This window comes from Octopus bimaculoides, chromosome 6 (genome assembly GCF_046866305.1).
Source record: "Octopus bimaculoides isolate indiv1 chromosome 6, ASM4686630v1, whole genome shotgun sequence".
In the NCBI taxonomy this organism is placed as follows: domain Eukaryota; kingdom Metazoa; phylum Mollusca; class Cephalopoda; order Octopoda; family Octopodidae; genus Octopus; species Octopus bimaculoides.
In genome coordinates this window covers 38,031,208-38,049,070 of record NC_142933.1, presented here as the reverse complement: position 1 = coordinate 38,049,070, position 17,863 = coordinate 38,031,208, and the positions used below count along the sequence as shown (strand labels likewise).

Here is a 17,863-nt window from a genome sequence, read left to right as displayed (position 1 = left end):
GAGAGACTGAGGAAGCAGCTTTGTAGCTGTAGGGACCCAGCAGGGAACCCCACTGAACCATCTCCCAGCTTCTATCATCAAACCAGAAATCAATGGACATATGCAAACAGGCTGCAGTTCGTCCACAGTAGAACAGCAACTAACCTATATCAATGTGGATTTTGTGAATTCACTATATTTCCAGTATTTCCAGTCTAATGTCCCACAAAACACAGACCACATTCTATTGCACTGACACTTGTAGGAAATACGGAAAAATCCGTGAAGCAAACAAGATTGACATCAATTAGATTTCAAGTGTAAATCTGAAGGTGTAAGAGACACTCAGACTAACCACTTTGTCCACTTCTTCCTCTCTTAGATCTGGATTTCTCATACAATCCCTCCTTATTCTTATTTTATCCATATACACTACATCAGTCTGAAATATCTACAAATTCTTTCAGTGTTCCTCTTTGGACTTAAAAAATACAAAAAAATGTTTAAATGAAAAGATAACAATCTATAAAAAGTACTTTAAGAATTTATTTTCTTTCTACTTTAAATCAATATTTCACCAAAAAATACTAACCTCAATGGAATCATTCCACTTTGAAACAAACTTGGAATCAGGAAACGTTTTTGGTAATTTGAGGTAGTTTTTAAAGACTTCTGTATATTCTTTGAAGGAGAGTTTATTGAATAAAAGGATTTGGCGATGAGAAAAACGAGATTTAACACGTTTCTCTAACAGTTCCATCACATCCTGAAACAACCAAAATCATAGAACAGATTATAAGCACCAATCTGAAACCAGAGAAGAGCATTGCTTACCAGCTAACTACAATACAAAGTATACTACAAATTCACTGCCATTCCATTTTCTTAAATTATTTATCAAAGGTGTAATTTTTCTGTTATCTTAACTGTTTTAACTAAACACTCAAAGCTATCAGATGTTTTTCATTATTAATGTCTAATACCAAGTTTTTAATATGAAATATATAACTTATTCCTATTGGACAGTTTGTATTGTTAGCAATCTGTCTGTTCATCTGCATGCACACACACACAAACATACAGAAGAACCAAGATATCTGGTGTCTTGCTGTACTCAAGAAAACCTGCCCACCACAGCAAAAACAATATCCTAAAACCACTTTGGTAATGCTCTGCCCCATCAACCTTCTCCCTCCAAGCACATTTCATCCCCCACCCACAAAGATCAAACACTACTCATATCAAGACAACATCACCACATCACACTCCTAAGCATGAGCATCACTCAGCTGAAATCCTCATGCTTGCTCCATATACAAGTTCTCACAATCACCAGGAATATTTTCTGGCAAAAGCATATCCTAGCATAGCTAGGACTGCATCACATAGAGAAGCCCTTCTGTTTAGGACCAGAAGATATTTCACTCCCCAACAACAGCTGACACTCTACAAGGCTCAAGTGATGCCAACATGGAATAGTACTCCCGTATCTGAGGTAATGCTGCTGCTATTCACACAGGCATCCTGGATCAAATCCAATGCAGACTGGTTGGAATTCCAACTCAGTATTAACAGCAGATGCGATAATGATGACTATTAAGGTGGTAAGTGGCCAAATCAGTGTAAGGGCCAACAACATATCTTGTGGTACTTAACCTTTAGCACACTGTAGGTGCATCATGTCATCATATGAATTTTCTCCCCTGTAATAACAGGGCAGTGATAGGGGAAACAATTCTAGAGAAAACGCAGTGTGCTAAAGGTTAAATATGTCCTTTACATTCTGAATGGTAGATTTTGTTTCTCAGCTTTCCAAGGTTGATAAGATAAGTATCACTCATGTAATAAGGTTAATTAAATAAATAATACCCTTGCCTTGACATTTTTGAACTTGTGTCTATGTTTGTATATTATTATCAACATTTTACTTCTCAGAGCTCTCAATTTTAATTGCTCCAGTTAATTCGATGATAGCAGACAGTAACCTGTTGTCAAATGTCTCACAGGGTATTGTTATTATCATTTTACTTCTCAGAGCTCTCGGTCTGATACTGGGGTAAAATATACAAAGCCCAGTATACCCATCATGACTACCTGTCTGATAAGGGTACACCAGGCACATGCCTCACAACCATATGTGCGTGACATGGTGATCTCATATCAAGATTAACAGCACATGGCCTTGCAGATGGGGCCCAGTTAGAATTTTCTTCAGGTTGAGTAGCCTATCCTGCTTAAAAGATCCCTGAATAAGGGTTGTTTAAGGATGTTGAACAAAACACCCATGTTTCTAAAGGTGAATTATTCAACTCCAAAGAATTCCTCTAAACACATGGCTATAATGCTCCCCCACTACTTCTACTCATGATCAGAGATGCACATATCTTCAGCCACTAAGAGACATGCTCAACTGGTTAAGGTCAAACAACTGACAAGCAAATCTGTGGTATTGAGCAGAATATTTGCTGTAGCCAATCTTCTGTGTAGCCCATCTTTTATTATTATCATTATTAAGGCAGTGAGTTGGCAGAATCGTTAGCACGCCAGGCAAAATACTTAGTGGTACTTCGTCCGTCCTTATGTTCTGAGTTCAAATTCTGCCGAGGTTGGCTTTGCCTTTCGTCCCTTTGGGTTTTTTTTTTAAATAAGTACCAGTTAAGCACCAGGGTTATTCTAATTGACTTACCCTACCCCCAAACTTGCTGGCCTTGTGCCAAAATTTGAAATCATTATTATTATTATTATTATCATAAAAAGTAGTAGTAGTAGTAGTAGTAGACACAGCAGCAGTAGTATCAAATGAAGTATCAGAAGGAGTAAGTAGATATGACTTACAAAGCGACAAGTGACACCAATGATAGTGATTGGGGCCTGAGCAGACTGAGCTATATCAAAGAGGTTGTAGAGTAAGGTTTGGTTCCGATGCTGGGCAAAAAGATCAAATTCATCAAGGATGAACAGAATTGGTTTACTGTGTTGACCACCTAAGAATGGAAAAACAGGATGAGTAGCAGGAACATAATCAGGGTCACATAAACATTCTTTTACTTCACACTCATCAAAATACACATACACATATTTGACTGTGTAGTTAAGAAGTTCACCTCATAACCACATGGGGTTTAGGTTCAATCCCCATTGTGTGGCACTCTGAGCAAATGTTTTCTTTTATAACTTCAAGCCAACCAATACCTTGTGATGAAATAGGGTCAATGGAAACTGTATGGAAGTTTATTAGGTGTGTATGTCTTTGTGTTTCCACAGATCGTCAAACAGACACGTTAGGGAAGTCATTATCATCATTGTTTGAATGTCGACTTTTCTTTGCTTAAATAGGTCAGACAGAATTTTGTTGAGGTGGATTTTCAACAGCCAGATGCCCTTCCTATTGCTAGCCTTTGCCTATTTCCAAGTGAGGTAATATTTTTCCCATGGCCAGACGTTTTCACAGAAGATTGGGAATGAGGAACACCACTTACACAGCACCACAAAGACATTCATTTATGATTATCACTTGATATCAGGGCAAAGAAACAATAACACACACACACATACAACAGGCCTCTTTTAGTTTCCATTTACCAAATCCACCCACAGCACTTTGGTCCAGCCGAGGCAACAGCAGAAGATATATGCTCAAATTGCCATGCAGTAGGATTGAACACAGAACTATGTGGCGAGGAAGCAAACTTCTTATTTCTTTATTGCCTACAAGGGGCTAAACATAGAGGGGACATACAAGAACAGACAAAGGGATTAAGTCGATTACATCGACCCCAGTGCGTAACTGGTACTTAATTTATCGACCCCGAAAGGATGAAAGGCAAAGTCGACCTCGGCGGAATTTGAACTCAGAACGTAACGGCAGACGAAATACTGCTAACCATTTCGTCCAGCGTGCTAACGTTTCTGCCAGCTCGCTGCCTTCTTACCACACAATCACACCCATGCTTAACCCAGCCTGTGCCTGTGTCCTGCATAGATAACATGTATGACAGCTTTGACACTTTCACCTTCAGTGTCTGATTTATGTGCTTTTCCTTTTCTTTGTGGAGACATAATACAACAAAGCAGTGAGGAAGGAAGTATATACATGACACACTACTATTACTATTACATGAGACTTAACACTATATCAAAGGCTCACAGTGAATTGCTACCAACATGAACTACCAATCACTCACAGTTCTTTGTTTTATAACGATGAGACAGTCCACCTTTAGTCACTTGGTGGGGTGGTTGGAATCATCCCACAATTTTTTTGCGGACAGACATCTTTTCTATTACTGTAACATCATTAATACATATACAACAATGATATAACTGTAACATTATCACTATATATATATATATATATATATATACACATACATATATATATATATATATATATATATATACATATACATACATATATATACACACACACACACATATATATGGACAGAGTGTAAGTACCTTGAGAGAAAAGTTGAACCTAAGAAGCATCGATTGCGCTGGTATGGTCATGTGGCGAGAATGGATGAGGATAGCTGTGTGAAAGAGTGCCACACCCTAGCAGCTGAGGGAACCTGTGGAAGAAGTAGGCCCAGGAAGACCTGTGATGAGGTGGTGAGGCACGACCTTCGAACATTGGGCCTCACCGAAGTCATGACTTCTGACTGAGACCTTTGGAAATATGCTGTGCGTGAGAAAACCCGGCAAGCCAAGTGAGACCTAAATCCAAGGCTTCTGCCAGGGGTGTAGCCAGCCCACTTATGCATACCTTTCCTTCATTGGACACTAAACTCCACTTGCGAAGACCTATTGAGGCAAGTGAAATCGAAATCGAACTAAATTCGACAACTGGCACCCATGCCAACATCGTCTCCTTCATTGGACACGAACCTTGGCTTGCGAAGACCTGTTGGGGCAAGCGAAAGCAAAATCATGATGGCACCTGTGCCCAGCGTCACCTTCCTGGCACTTGTGCCGGTGGCACGTGTAAAGACATTCAAGCGAGATCGTTGCCAGTGCTGCTGGACTGGCTCCTGTGCAGGTGGCACATAAAATACACCATTTTGAGTGTGGCCGTTGCCAGTACCGCCTGACTGGCCTTCATGCCGGTAGCACGTAAAAGCACCCACTACACTCTCAGAGTAGTTGGCATTAGGAAGGGCATCCAGCTGTAGAAACTCTGCCAAATCAGATTGGAGCCTGGTGTAGCCATCTGGTTCACAAGTCCTCAGTCAAATCGTCCAACCCATGCTAGCTTGGAAAGTGGACGTTAAATGATGATGATGATGATGATGATGATATATATATGACACATAAAAAGCACCATCCGAATGTGGTCAATGCCAAGTCACCTGACTGGCTCCCGTACCGGTGGCACATAAAAAACACCATCCAAACGTGACTGATGCCAGTACCTGCTGACTGGCCCCCGTGCCAGTGGAACGTAAAATGCACTATCTGAACGTGAGCGATGCCTAGACTGCCTGACTGGCTCCTGTGCTGGTGGCACGTGAAAATACCCACTACACTCTCAGAATGGTTGGTGTCAGGAAGGGCATCCAGCTGTAGAAATATTTCCAGGTCAGATTGGAGCCTGGTGCAGCTGGTGGCTCTCCAGACCTGTCAAACTGTCCAACCCATGCCAGCATCGAAAACAGACATTAAACGATGATGAGATATATATATATATATATATATATATATATATATATATATATATATATATATATATGCACACACACATACATATATTTGCACACACACACACACACACATTTGCACACACACACACACACACATATATATATATATATATATATAGGGAGAGACATACATAGACAGACATTCTTTTATTCTTTAACTCGTTTCAGACATTTAAATGCAGGCCATACTGGGGCACCTCCTTAAAGGGTTTTAGCTAAAGAAATTGACGCCAAGACTTATTCTTTGTAAGCCTAGAACTTATTTTATCAGTCTCTTTTGCCAAACCACTAAGTTATGAGGACATAAATGCATATAAACACAGGTTGTCAAGCAATGATTGGTGGGAGGAAGCAAACAGATATACAAATACACACACACAGATATATATATATATATATATATATATATATATATATATATATATATATATATATATATAACGTGAGAGAGTTAGGGGTTGGGGGTACAACCCACTAAGGGTTAGTATCTATCCGGTATACTGCTGGGAGGGTACCCAATTATTGCTACACTAGTGCTATACTAGGTGCAATCAATGGGAGCGGGTAAAAGTGGAGGTTTTACCCAAAATTTGTATAACAATTAGAAAATGGAGGATAATATGCTGAACCCAACTACTTGCGGACGGTGTATCCCGTTGAATTCATTAATTTAATTCATAGCAAAAGTGACAAAAAAAGAAAGAAAAAGAAAGAAAGAACCAAAGCACAGGTGTTTATGGCAGACTATGTTATTTTTCCAACCTGGTTTACATATAGAAGTACAAAGTACATAAGAATTTAGAGGATGAACAGAAGTTTAATCTTACAGCTGTTTCGACCTAGTTTTAGCAAGCCCCATTCTATCCGAATATTCCTTTCCGGAGTGATTATCGGATGACATATTGAAATGGGGTTACATGCCCGAACCGCTAGGCCTCTTCAGAGATTCACAGAGGGTTACATATAAATGTAGAGCAAGAGGTAAAAACAGAGGTGTGGTAGAGACCAGAAGAAAAACAACAGCAAAAGTAAGATAGAAGTAAAAATAAAAAATAGAATTAAAATAAAAATAAAAATAAGGGTACAGCAGGAAAAAAAAAAATAATAAAGAATACATAAATGAAAAATGAAGGTATAGCATGTGGGACATGCAAAAATATAAAAACCCTTAAAAATACAAGGCACACAAAGAGCCTACAAACATTATAAATAAGTCGCTATAGACACTCCAATGCATATATATATGTGTGGGTCCATGTGCACAGTCTTACTCGGATGTCCCCTTACTCCCACGTGTGCATATACAAGTTTTTATAAGCAAACATTCCACCACATACGTTGTTTGTGGCATCAGCGCTATTAGCCGTATCTAGAAAGCTGTAAGTGTTTTTTAGAAAGGAAGTTTTGTTGAGTGTGTGTCTGTCTCATTTTATACAAGTTATTAATGTTCTAGTAGCAATAACAGTGATGGTGACAACAACAACAACAACAATAATAATATGCCAAACTTTCAAACTTAGCGGTGTAAGATATCCTGTCGCTTCTTCCAACGGCTCTACCATTCTGTTGCTAATGGGGGAGGGTTAATTACTACCGTTAACTTCCCTCCTTCCAATTGGGCAACTATTGTTTTAAACTGCCTACACCTAGCTACGGTTGGATAGCCACTGGCCAGTCAAGATGCTAGCTTGCCTGCGCACATCCCCCCACACACACACGCGTGCTATGTATATCTCCCCGTACTCACGCTCATGCGTGCGTGTATGTGTATACACATGTATGCGCGCAGCCACACATCTCTTAATTCTACTATATACTCACGGTGAGGGGGTAAAGTTCCCAATGTAATGGCAATAGAGTTAAATTGGTAGACTTTCAAGAAGGCTACAAGCCGATAGATACAACAGTAACAATGAGGATAAATGCATTCTCATCCATACATATCCATATATACACCCTTATACACATTATGTCCCCTCACATATATCCATACTTATTCATACATACACAACTGTGTGGCCAACTATCATTACATCCGTATGTACACAACTACATACCTACCTATACATATACACATACATAAATACACACACACACATACTTATACATGTATACACACACATATACATATACCTACACACATAGCTATACGCATAGCCACTTCTATTAGTTTTGATAAAGGGGCCGTGTCTGCAGTGCTACTCATTTTCTAGTGTATGTCTTCTTACCTATATGTTAATATCAAGCTAGGTTTACCTCCTAATTTCTGTAGCTATATATATACACACCCACACACACATACACAAATATACATATATATACATATATATATACATATATATATATATATATATACATATATATATATATATATATATATATATATATATATATATATATATATATATATATATATATATATACACATACACATCTATGTTCACTTAACTATCAAGTGTTAGCCAGCCCAATGTCAGCAGGGTATAGTTAGTTATCCCTAGCGAAAAGCGGTGTCCTAGTACTAGGTTTTTTCTTATATTAGAAATATGTATGTAGATAACAGAATTACATATGCCATAACCTAGCATAAGAATAGTGGTTAACTTAAATATGTATTATTTAAAACATGCGCGGTATCTAGAGCTGAGTTCTACTTGAATTTAGAGAAAGTACATCCAATTCTGTGAAGGCATGAAACGTTTCTTTCCTTCAAACTATTAATAATCGGGATTTTGGTCCTAATTAGGAAAAAGATTTCATTTATGCATAATAAACATTTCCTATTTTTGTTATTATATGCAGGTGCGGATGCTAATATTTTCCAGTGCAGGTTAAAGTTGATGCCCTTATCCTTTAGTTCACATATGTAGCTACTTAATACAGTAGAATTCCTTCTGTTCCCGTTCCTAAACGTGTAGTTGTGATAATTAAACCTTTGTTTCATACTATTTTTAGTCGCACCCACGTATGCCCTGTTTTCATACTTTGTGTTTACCACACATTGGTATACCACTTCCCTTCTCATGCAGCTATTTCCGAACACGCAGCATTCCTTTACTCTACAATTGCAGGTTCTACCTAGGTTCCCATAGTTAGTTTGATTAGTGTTAGGATTTGTTATGCTACTGCCATTTATTGCACTTCCATTTAACCCCAGGGCCCTGTTATTCCCACTACTATTGTTGTTAGCAGTGTTAGGATTCTTACCTCCGCTATATCTAATACTTCTATTGTTACTTGTGATATTCATATTATCATTACTGCTCCTATCATCTGTGTTGATGTCAATGTTTCCAGTGTGGATATTATTATCCACATTGTTATCGTCCTGATTATCCGTCCTATGGCTAACACAGTTACCATATAAAGTTGTGTTGTCTATGCCATTTTTCCTACTTGTATAGAAGCTATCTAACTTATTATTATTAATTGAGAAGATTATTGCAGCCAGGTTGTGTGTTAAGCTATATCCTATTCTTATTGTCCTTTTATTGATTGACTTCCAATATTTATTCTTTCCCTTTACAAAGTGTTTATTGATTATATTGAAGATACTTTTTACTATGTCGTTTTTAATCTGCATGGCGAAGGGAATTATTAGCCATAGGGTGTCCGCCCCAGCTTTGTCTCTATAAGGGTTGCCTATGCTATATGTGGATCTACCAATATTATAACTGCTAACATTGGAATTAGTATTACTCTTCCCGTTACCGTTTCTGCCGCTGCTATTCCTATTACAATTATTGTCTTTGAAGTTATTATTTCGTTCACTATTATTTACATCCGTGCCATCTATATTATCTCTATCACTAGCAATTCTATCAGTAAGGATTTTATTCCCACCGTCTCCGCTACTGCCATTCCGCACCGGTTGTCTCGGCCCATACATGATATTTTTCCTATTGCCGACTCCAACATCACCATTACCCCTACTATTGGCGTACCAAGTATTTCCATTATTACGACAACCATTATTATTACCTATACTTTTGTCTCTATCCCTGCCATTTGCCGCGCTATCCCTGCTATTGGCCGTTCTACATTTTGCAAAGCACCCTCTCTCAGGTGTGGTTGTTTCATCTATATTATTCTGGTTACTATTGTCATTGGGGATGTATTTTATCCTATCCCTATACCCTGCATTTTTTAGCGCTACATTGTATCTATCCTTATGTTTATTGAATATCTCTTCATTGGAGGAGAGGTTAGAAATCCTTTTGCTTATATTCAGAAGTGCTTTCTTCATTTGTTGGGGGTGGTTACTAGAACTATTTATATACCTTATATTAGAATTTTCTTTTATATACGGCTCATGTAGTCCGGTATTTAGGTTACAGTTTGCATCTAAGTAATTAATAGAATAGTTTTCATTTTCAATAGTTATGGATAGTTAAGAATTTGTGCAATCGTTTTTTAAGCAATTCGAGATATTTTCAACCAGAAAAAGTGCGTCGTCTCTATGTAGACCGCCAGTTAATTCAGGAAATTCCCTACCTATATTGTCCAGTATATAAAGGCCTACTAGGTCAGTAGTTTCTGCCGAATCCGGCAACCCCATTGTGATATCAAAGAGGTCGGGTGTGTGCTTACGTGCCCATAGCTTGCTATCGAATTCTATAACAGTCTTTCGGGCAGTGAGTATTATCTTTATCTCCTTCATACTAAGGTTAGTGTGCCTTCTGGCGAAAATGAGGGCGCTATTTAGGACTACTGGGTTTATAGATGCATAGTAGTTTTGAATATCATTTTGGATTAGTCTAAGGTCACGCCTATTCCCTATCTGTATTTTGGAGAACCAATTCAAAGCTCCTTGTGTGTTTTTCCATAAGTCAAGTTTTACCCTATTCCTAATCGTTGGTAGGTACTTATCTAGTATTACTTTGCTAAGTTTTCCTAAATCGGATTTGCTGGGGCAAATTAATCTAACCTGTGTTTTGTGTGGGAAGTTCTCTTTGTGGTCTTTAATAGTTATACATGGTCTGATAGGAGTGAATGGTTCAGTTTTATCGTCTATATTGAAATCCAGCATAATATTCCTGGCTTCCAAGTTCAACTCTCTTAGAGTGGTGCTAGGTACAACTTTATATTTTTTTATCATTTCCCTATGTATCAGTTCGTGGTATGTGTCAGTTTCTACATTATACAAGTTCCCCGTTTTGTCCGAGTGTGTAAGAATACCATTTTTGGTATCCAGTGTTCTTAGTAGTTCTTTCAGTCTTCTTTGGTAAGGGTTATGCCTGAGGGGGTGGTTCTTGAACTTGATGTTTTTCACTATGTTCCATAGTTCTTGTTCGAACTCATCCAAGTGCTTGTTGGCTGGTGGTGCTTTTCTAGATTTGAATATATGTTTGGTGAGTTCTCGTATATCGTTGCTATTGTTGTTATTTCTGGTGGGGTGATCGTTAAGAGTTTCTGGGTCCAACTGGGAAGTCTTTTTATCCTGGTGATGTATCCTCCAGCGTATTCTATGAATGAATTCATTTATTCTTAAGATTAGTTCCTTAACATATGTGCCTTTAGGTGGGATAGGTATGTCCTTAAGCGATGAGTCCATCCTTATCAGCTCCATTTTACCAACAGTATTCATTTTGAGGGTCTATTATATTATATTACATCTAAATGCATACACTTCCGTCAGCAATGTTGTACACAATGCAAAGATCTGTTATACACAACGATGGCAATAATAACAAGTAGCCCTCAGTCAATTATAACGTGAGAGAGTTAGGGGTTGGTGGTACAACCCATTAAGGGTTAGTATCTATCCGGTATACTGCTGGGAGGGTACCCAATTATTGCTACACTAGTGCTATATTAGGTGCAATCAATGGGAGCGGGTAAAAGTGGAGGTTTTACCCAAAATTTGTATAACAATTAGAAAATGGAGGATAATATGCTGAACCCAACTACTTGCAGACGGTGTATCCCGTTGAATTCATTAATTTAATTCATAGCAAAAGTGACAAAAAAAGAAAGAAAAAGAAAGAAAGAACCAAAGCACAGGTGTCTATGGCAGACTGTTATTTTGCCAACCTGGTTTACATATAGAAGTACAAAGTACATAAAGATTTAGAGGATGAACAGAAGTTTAATCTTACAGCTGTTTCGGCCTAGTTTTAGCAAGCCCCATTCTATCCGAATATTCCTTTCCGGAGTGATTATCGGATGACATATTGAAATGGGGTTACATGCCCGAACCGCTAGGCCTCTTCAGAGATTCACAGAGGGTTACATATAACTGTAGAGCAAGAGGTAAAAACAGAGGTGTGGTAGAGACCAGAAGAAAAACAACATCAAAAATAAGATAGAAATAAAAATAAAAAATAGAATTAAAATAAAAATCAAAATAAAAATAAGGGTACAGCAGGAAAAAAAAAAAATAATAATAATAAAGAATACATAAATGAAAAATGAAGGTACAGCATGTGGGACATGCAAAAATATAAAAAAGATATATGTCAAAAAACCCTTAAAAATATAAGGCACACAAAGAGCCTACAAACATTATAAATAGGTAGCTATAGACACTCCAATACATATATATATGTGTGGGTCCGTGTGCACAGCCTTACTCGGATGTTCCCTTACTCCCACGTGTGCATATAACATAGTCTGCCATAGACACCTGTGCTTTGGTTCTTTCTTTCTTTTTCTTTCTTTTTTTGTCACTTTTGCTATGAATTAAATTAATGAATTCAACGGGATACACCGTCTGCAAGTAGTTGGGTTCAGCATATTATCCTCCATTTTCTAATTGTTTTATATATATATATATACACACACAACGGACTTCTTTCAGTTTCTGTCTACCATATCCACTTACAATGCTTTGGTCAGCCCAAGGATATAGAAGACACTTGTCCAAGGTGTCACACAGTGGGACTGAACCCTGAACCATGTGGTTGGGAAGCAAGTTTCTTACCACAGAGTCACGCTAGTGCCTATAGATGATATTACTGTAATAACATCATCACAATATATATATTGCCTAGTGGTCAGGGTGTTGCACTTACAATCCCAAGATAGTGGTTTTGATTCCCAGACCGATGGTGCATTGTGTTCTTGTGCAAACACTTTATTTCACAATGCTCCAAGTCACCAATCTGTAAATGGGTACCCCTGTGTCAGACTTGTGTTCCGTTTAGGGGAAAATGTTGGCATCGGTCAAAAGAGCAACAACAATGCAAGTAAGTACAGTGTTACAAGCAGGGTATAACAACATCCAATAGCCTGGTCGATAGTGACACACACACACACACATATGTATATATACAGAGCAATTATATTACTACGACAATGATATTACTGAAACAAATATCATGAACATACATCATTACACACTAAGTTTGTGTTAATTATTTACATCTCCATTCATTTAAAAGGTTCAACAAAGCTATTAAGTTTCAAATTAGTTCATATCCACAAAAGTCATGATTTTATCAGCCTCATTAATGTAAGTTATGCTCTTCCATACTGGCATTAAATTGAGAACACCATCTCACGTTGCCACTACTACCAACTCAAAACATTTTAACAAGACTTCAGTCTATGGTAGTTTGATTTTGTAGTTCAATCAATGGGAAAGAGGTCAATTCATGGGTGTTCAGTTTATGGCAATTATATTTATAGGAGTTCAAAGGAAATATTAACCATATGAACTTCCTAAATTGCTTATCACATCAGCTAATGAGCCCTCACTCTATTTCCTAAGATTTAACTGCTATTACTGTCATATAGCTATCTTAACACATTCGAGGTGGTATCAAAAAGTTCCCAGGCTAGTTCTGTAGCACACCAGCGGATGGCAGCACATGGTTGCATGTGCAGTGAAAGCTAGCAGTGTCCTTCATGGGACAGTGTACTGAGTGACATCGCTGTGTTTACTTTGCAAATTGTGAAATTTGTGTTTTTGTGATCACATATATGCAGTAGTTTGCAATTATTGTCATAGACAGAAAGTTGGAACAAAGAGCAAATGTGAATTTTTAATTAAACTTGGGAAGTCAGCCACAGAAACATGAAGCATGCTCCAGCAAGCTTACAGCCACAAGGCAATGGATCGTATGCAATGTTTTGGATGGCATAGGTGCACAACAGAGCCACAGCTCAATCAACAACATGCTCATTGTTTATTTCAACATCCGTATTTTTCAAGTGGTATTGTGCACCAAAAATTCCCCCACCCTCCACCCCGAGGGCCAGACTGTTAATCAAGAGTTCTACTGTAACATTTTGAAGCAGCTGAGTAAGAACATTCAGCAAAAGCAACCGGATCTGTGGTACGTGAATAATTGGATTCTTCCCAACAACAATGCACCCTCTCATTAAACACAACTAGACCAAGAACTTTTTGATACCAGCTCATACATCAATTATCTATACTATAAATAAAACAGAGATGTGTGTGTAATTGCTTTTCACGTGAAATCGACTTCACCAAATGCTTCCATACTTGTGATGCGTGAATAATTTGACCTCGGATAAATCTTAGGCTCTTCATTTGATTTTTTTAATTAAAAATAAATAATATTGCTTTATATTTAAGATTCACTTCTTTAAAAAGGTTCCTCAATGTTAACTTCCGGTATTGACGTAACAACGGCAAAAAAGCTTCACTCTCTATTTTGTGTGTGAGTGTGTGTGAGTGTGTATGAGAGAGAGAGAAAGAGAGAGTAAATACCACATACACACCGCTCTCTCACTGTCTCACACACATACACACGCACAGCCCTTCACTCACTCACACTCTGTCTCTTACAAACACACACATACATAAATGTATACAAACATATTTACAAAGACACACGTGTGTATGCGCGCACGTGCATGTTTGTAAGAGACAGAGTGTGAGTGAGTCAAGGGCTGTGTTGTCATATGCATACATCCAAAGATGTATGTATATTTATGCATGTACGTATACATGACAACAAACCTCTCTCTCTCTCATACTCTGTCTCTTACAAACACACACATACATAAATGTATACAAACATATTTACAAAGACACATGTGTGTATGCGCGCGCATGGGGGGTTCCACAATCGCCATTTATTTCAATTACTCGTGAGGATATTCACGTAAATCATTTCTTTCATTTAATCCCCATTTTAATTTTCGTAAAAGTTTCCAAGTACCAATGAGGCTTTTTGGCACATCTTCAATTTTCCCCATTCATGAGAGGCGCCCAGCCATCATTCATCTGAGAGTCCATCTACAGAATGTCCTCAAATTTCTATACAGCATATTTTGCCTTTTTTTCTTTAAGCATATAAGCAACAATTTCATTCCCGAGCAACGCCGGGTGCCTCTGCTAGTATAATATATTTTTTGAAGGAATAGACACCTTTGTTATTAACACAGCTAGCAGTCTCTTGCATTTTTCTCTCTACATGCTCACCCTTTTTAACCTATTTACAGAACTGTGTAAATTAAGCAAGATAACAAAATATCAAATAGCATGAACGCATTAATAAAATAATTTCAATGAATAATTAAAATTGTAGTTATGCAACAAGCTCACCATGTTCATTCATATTCATTAGCTTTCTAATAAACTACCCTTTTCACAAATCATTATTACTGCTTTAAGATACTGCTCCTTCACATTAACATGGGTTGTATAAGTTTGCCAAACATACTATCAAGACACATTGGGATTCTTGTTTGGATGACTTAACATTCTGAGATTTGGACTCATCATTTTCTTACCACGGGCTTTGCTAATGACTACAATTTGTTGACTATATAATGCTAACCAATTATATGTCTGTTAGATATGTAATATTAGCAATTATATATTATATATGGTTAAGAAAGTTTCTTCCCAACAATGTAGTTTTAGGTTCAATCCTACTGTACAGCACCTTGAGCAAGAGTTTTCTACTATAACCTATAGTCAACTAAATTCTTATGAGTGGATTTGGCAGATGGTGCACGTGTATATGTACGTGTGTGCATATATGTAAGTGTCTGTGAGCCTGTGTGTGTGTGTATGTGTGCATGCATGTGAGCATGTTTACCCTTGTCCTGACATCATGTGATAGTTGCAAACAAGTGTCACCATCATACAAGCTATGTTGTTCGTTTCCAGTATTCCATAAAAAAAAAGTTTGCACTACAAAACCAGAAGTGGTCTAGGATGGGTTTGCATCAGAAAGCTTAAAGTGTACATTTGTAAAAAATGTGTGAGGCCATCATCTTCAATAAATTAATCAATATTATAATCAATCTTCACAAAAAATTCTTTTTTTTTTTTTGTTCCATAACACTTAATTATACTTACATCTAAACTAGCTTAATTTAACACCCTGCCTTCTGTCTACTCCCTCGACTAAATCAACGAGCAATCATGGCCACATTGTCAGTTTATTGCAGCTTCACACTTTTATTGGTTAAATCTCTGCAGGATTTGTCAATTCGTCACACAACACTAAAGCTATGAAAATATGTCAGTATAAAGAGAAGCACTACATGGACATCAAAGCAGCAGAATATTGAAAATTTACAATTGCTCAATACAAACTTTAACCTACCACTTTTCAAAGATTCCAATAAAAACTGTAAGTTCTCAGCAAATGATCCCTGCAAAATGTTAAATTTAGATATATTGTTAAAACTTATGAAAAGAACAAAAGCAACATCAACAACATAGACTTCGCTGAACAATATGTCTGCCAATCTGGAAGCAACATAGATATCACACAACAACAAATATATCTGTAATGCAAGTAACATGATACTAACACTACGTAAACATCTCACAATGAATATCTGCAATACTAACAACACTCAAACACAACATAGCCACCATGCAACAATAAATATATCCAAGGTACTAACCCACTACACTCTTGGAGTGGTTGGCGATAGGAAGGGCATCCAGCTGTAGAAATTCTGCCAAATCAGATTGGAGCCTGGTGTAGCCATCTGGTTCACCAGTCCTCAGTCAAATCGTCCAACCCATGCTAGCATGGAAAGCGGACGTTAAACGATGATGATGATGTACTAACAGCACCAATCCCTGCAATACTAAACCAACAGACACCACACAATCACAAATATGTCTACTGACAGATCCATACTAACACAACATACAGACACCATACAACCAGTCACATATCTTCAATACTAACTCAACATCACACAACCACAACACAAAACACCACACAGCATCAAACATCAGAGGATAACATATGCAAAAGCGTGAATCCTTGCAGTAATTACTGTCGTAACAGTATGGATGGAGGAGTGATGGTGGTAGCAGTGATAATGGTGGTGGAATTGGCAGTGCTGATGGAAGTCTATAAAATAAAGAAAAAAATACCACTTACAAATACTTTGTCTCCAACAGTGTTGTCAAGGTGAAGTTGTCGAGCAATTTCTTTCAGCGCTATTTTATCATTCGTCTGTAGCAGACCTGAAAAACGATCAGGTAGAGATGCTGGCCATTAACAATAAGATTCTAGTAACCAATGGAACAAAACTCAATATATCTCACTATTAATATATTACAGTTTTAAACACTAGGAGAGGTGTTACACTATATGTGGCATGTACATGTGATGGTGTAATAGTGGTGAAACATGGACAGTGGATATAGAGGACTACATAAGGTGTGTGTGTGTATATAAGATGTGTGACAATGTATGGTAGCATATACAGAACACTATATATTGTGTAAGATGTTTGATAATATATGGTAATTTACAGAGAGGATTATAAATAATATGTGCAAGATGTGTGACATGTATGATAGTGTATACAGAAAATTATGTAAGGTGTAAGATGTGTGACCTGTATGGTAGTACGTATAGAAGACAATATGTGTGATGGTGTACGGCATTGTGTATAGAGGACTATATGAGGTGTAAGACAAGTGACGATGTATGGTAATGAAACACGAACAGTGAATGTATAGATGTACACGGTATGTGAAGTATGACTATGGGATACAGACTGTAACTAATGAGCCCACCCCACTCCATCACCACTTCCACAATTATTCTTGTTCAAGAGAAATGGTTAAACTACAGTAGTAAATATTGAGTTAAGAGACATGCAAATCTGCTTTACAGTAATCTCTGTAGAATTAATGGTATTATTTTATAGCAAGAGAGAGAGGGAGAGAGAGAGAGTGTGTGTTTGTGTGTGAGAGAGAGAGAGAGAGAGAGAGTGTGTGTTTGTGT

The 17,863-nt window shown here is 37.6% G+C and overlaps 1 protein-coding gene across 6 annotated transcripts in view; it reads right to left on the bottom strand.

Moving 5' to 3' along the window:
• LOC106870698 (origin recognition complex subunit 4) overlaps nt 1-17,863 on the bottom strand; it is a 43,763-nt gene that overhangs the window by 10,631 nt on the left and 15,269 nt on the right. For all 6 annotated transcript variants that reach the window (XR_016242232.1, XM_089353761.1, XM_014916863.3 and 3 more), the window contains exons 5-8: nt 17,009-17,094; nt 16,211-16,259; nt 2,815-2,963; nt 572-745 (exon numbers count right to left, since the gene is read on the bottom strand). Coding sequence is in view for 5 of the 6 variants with exons in the window: in XM_089353761.1 (XP_089209887.1) it covers nt 572-745; nt 2,815-2,963; nt 16,211-16,259; nt 17,009-17,094 (458 nt within the window). In the remaining variant the exon portion in view is untranslated. The remainder of the gene's footprint in view (nt 1-571; nt 746-2,814; nt 2,964-16,210; nt 16,260-17,008; nt 17,095-17,863) is intronic.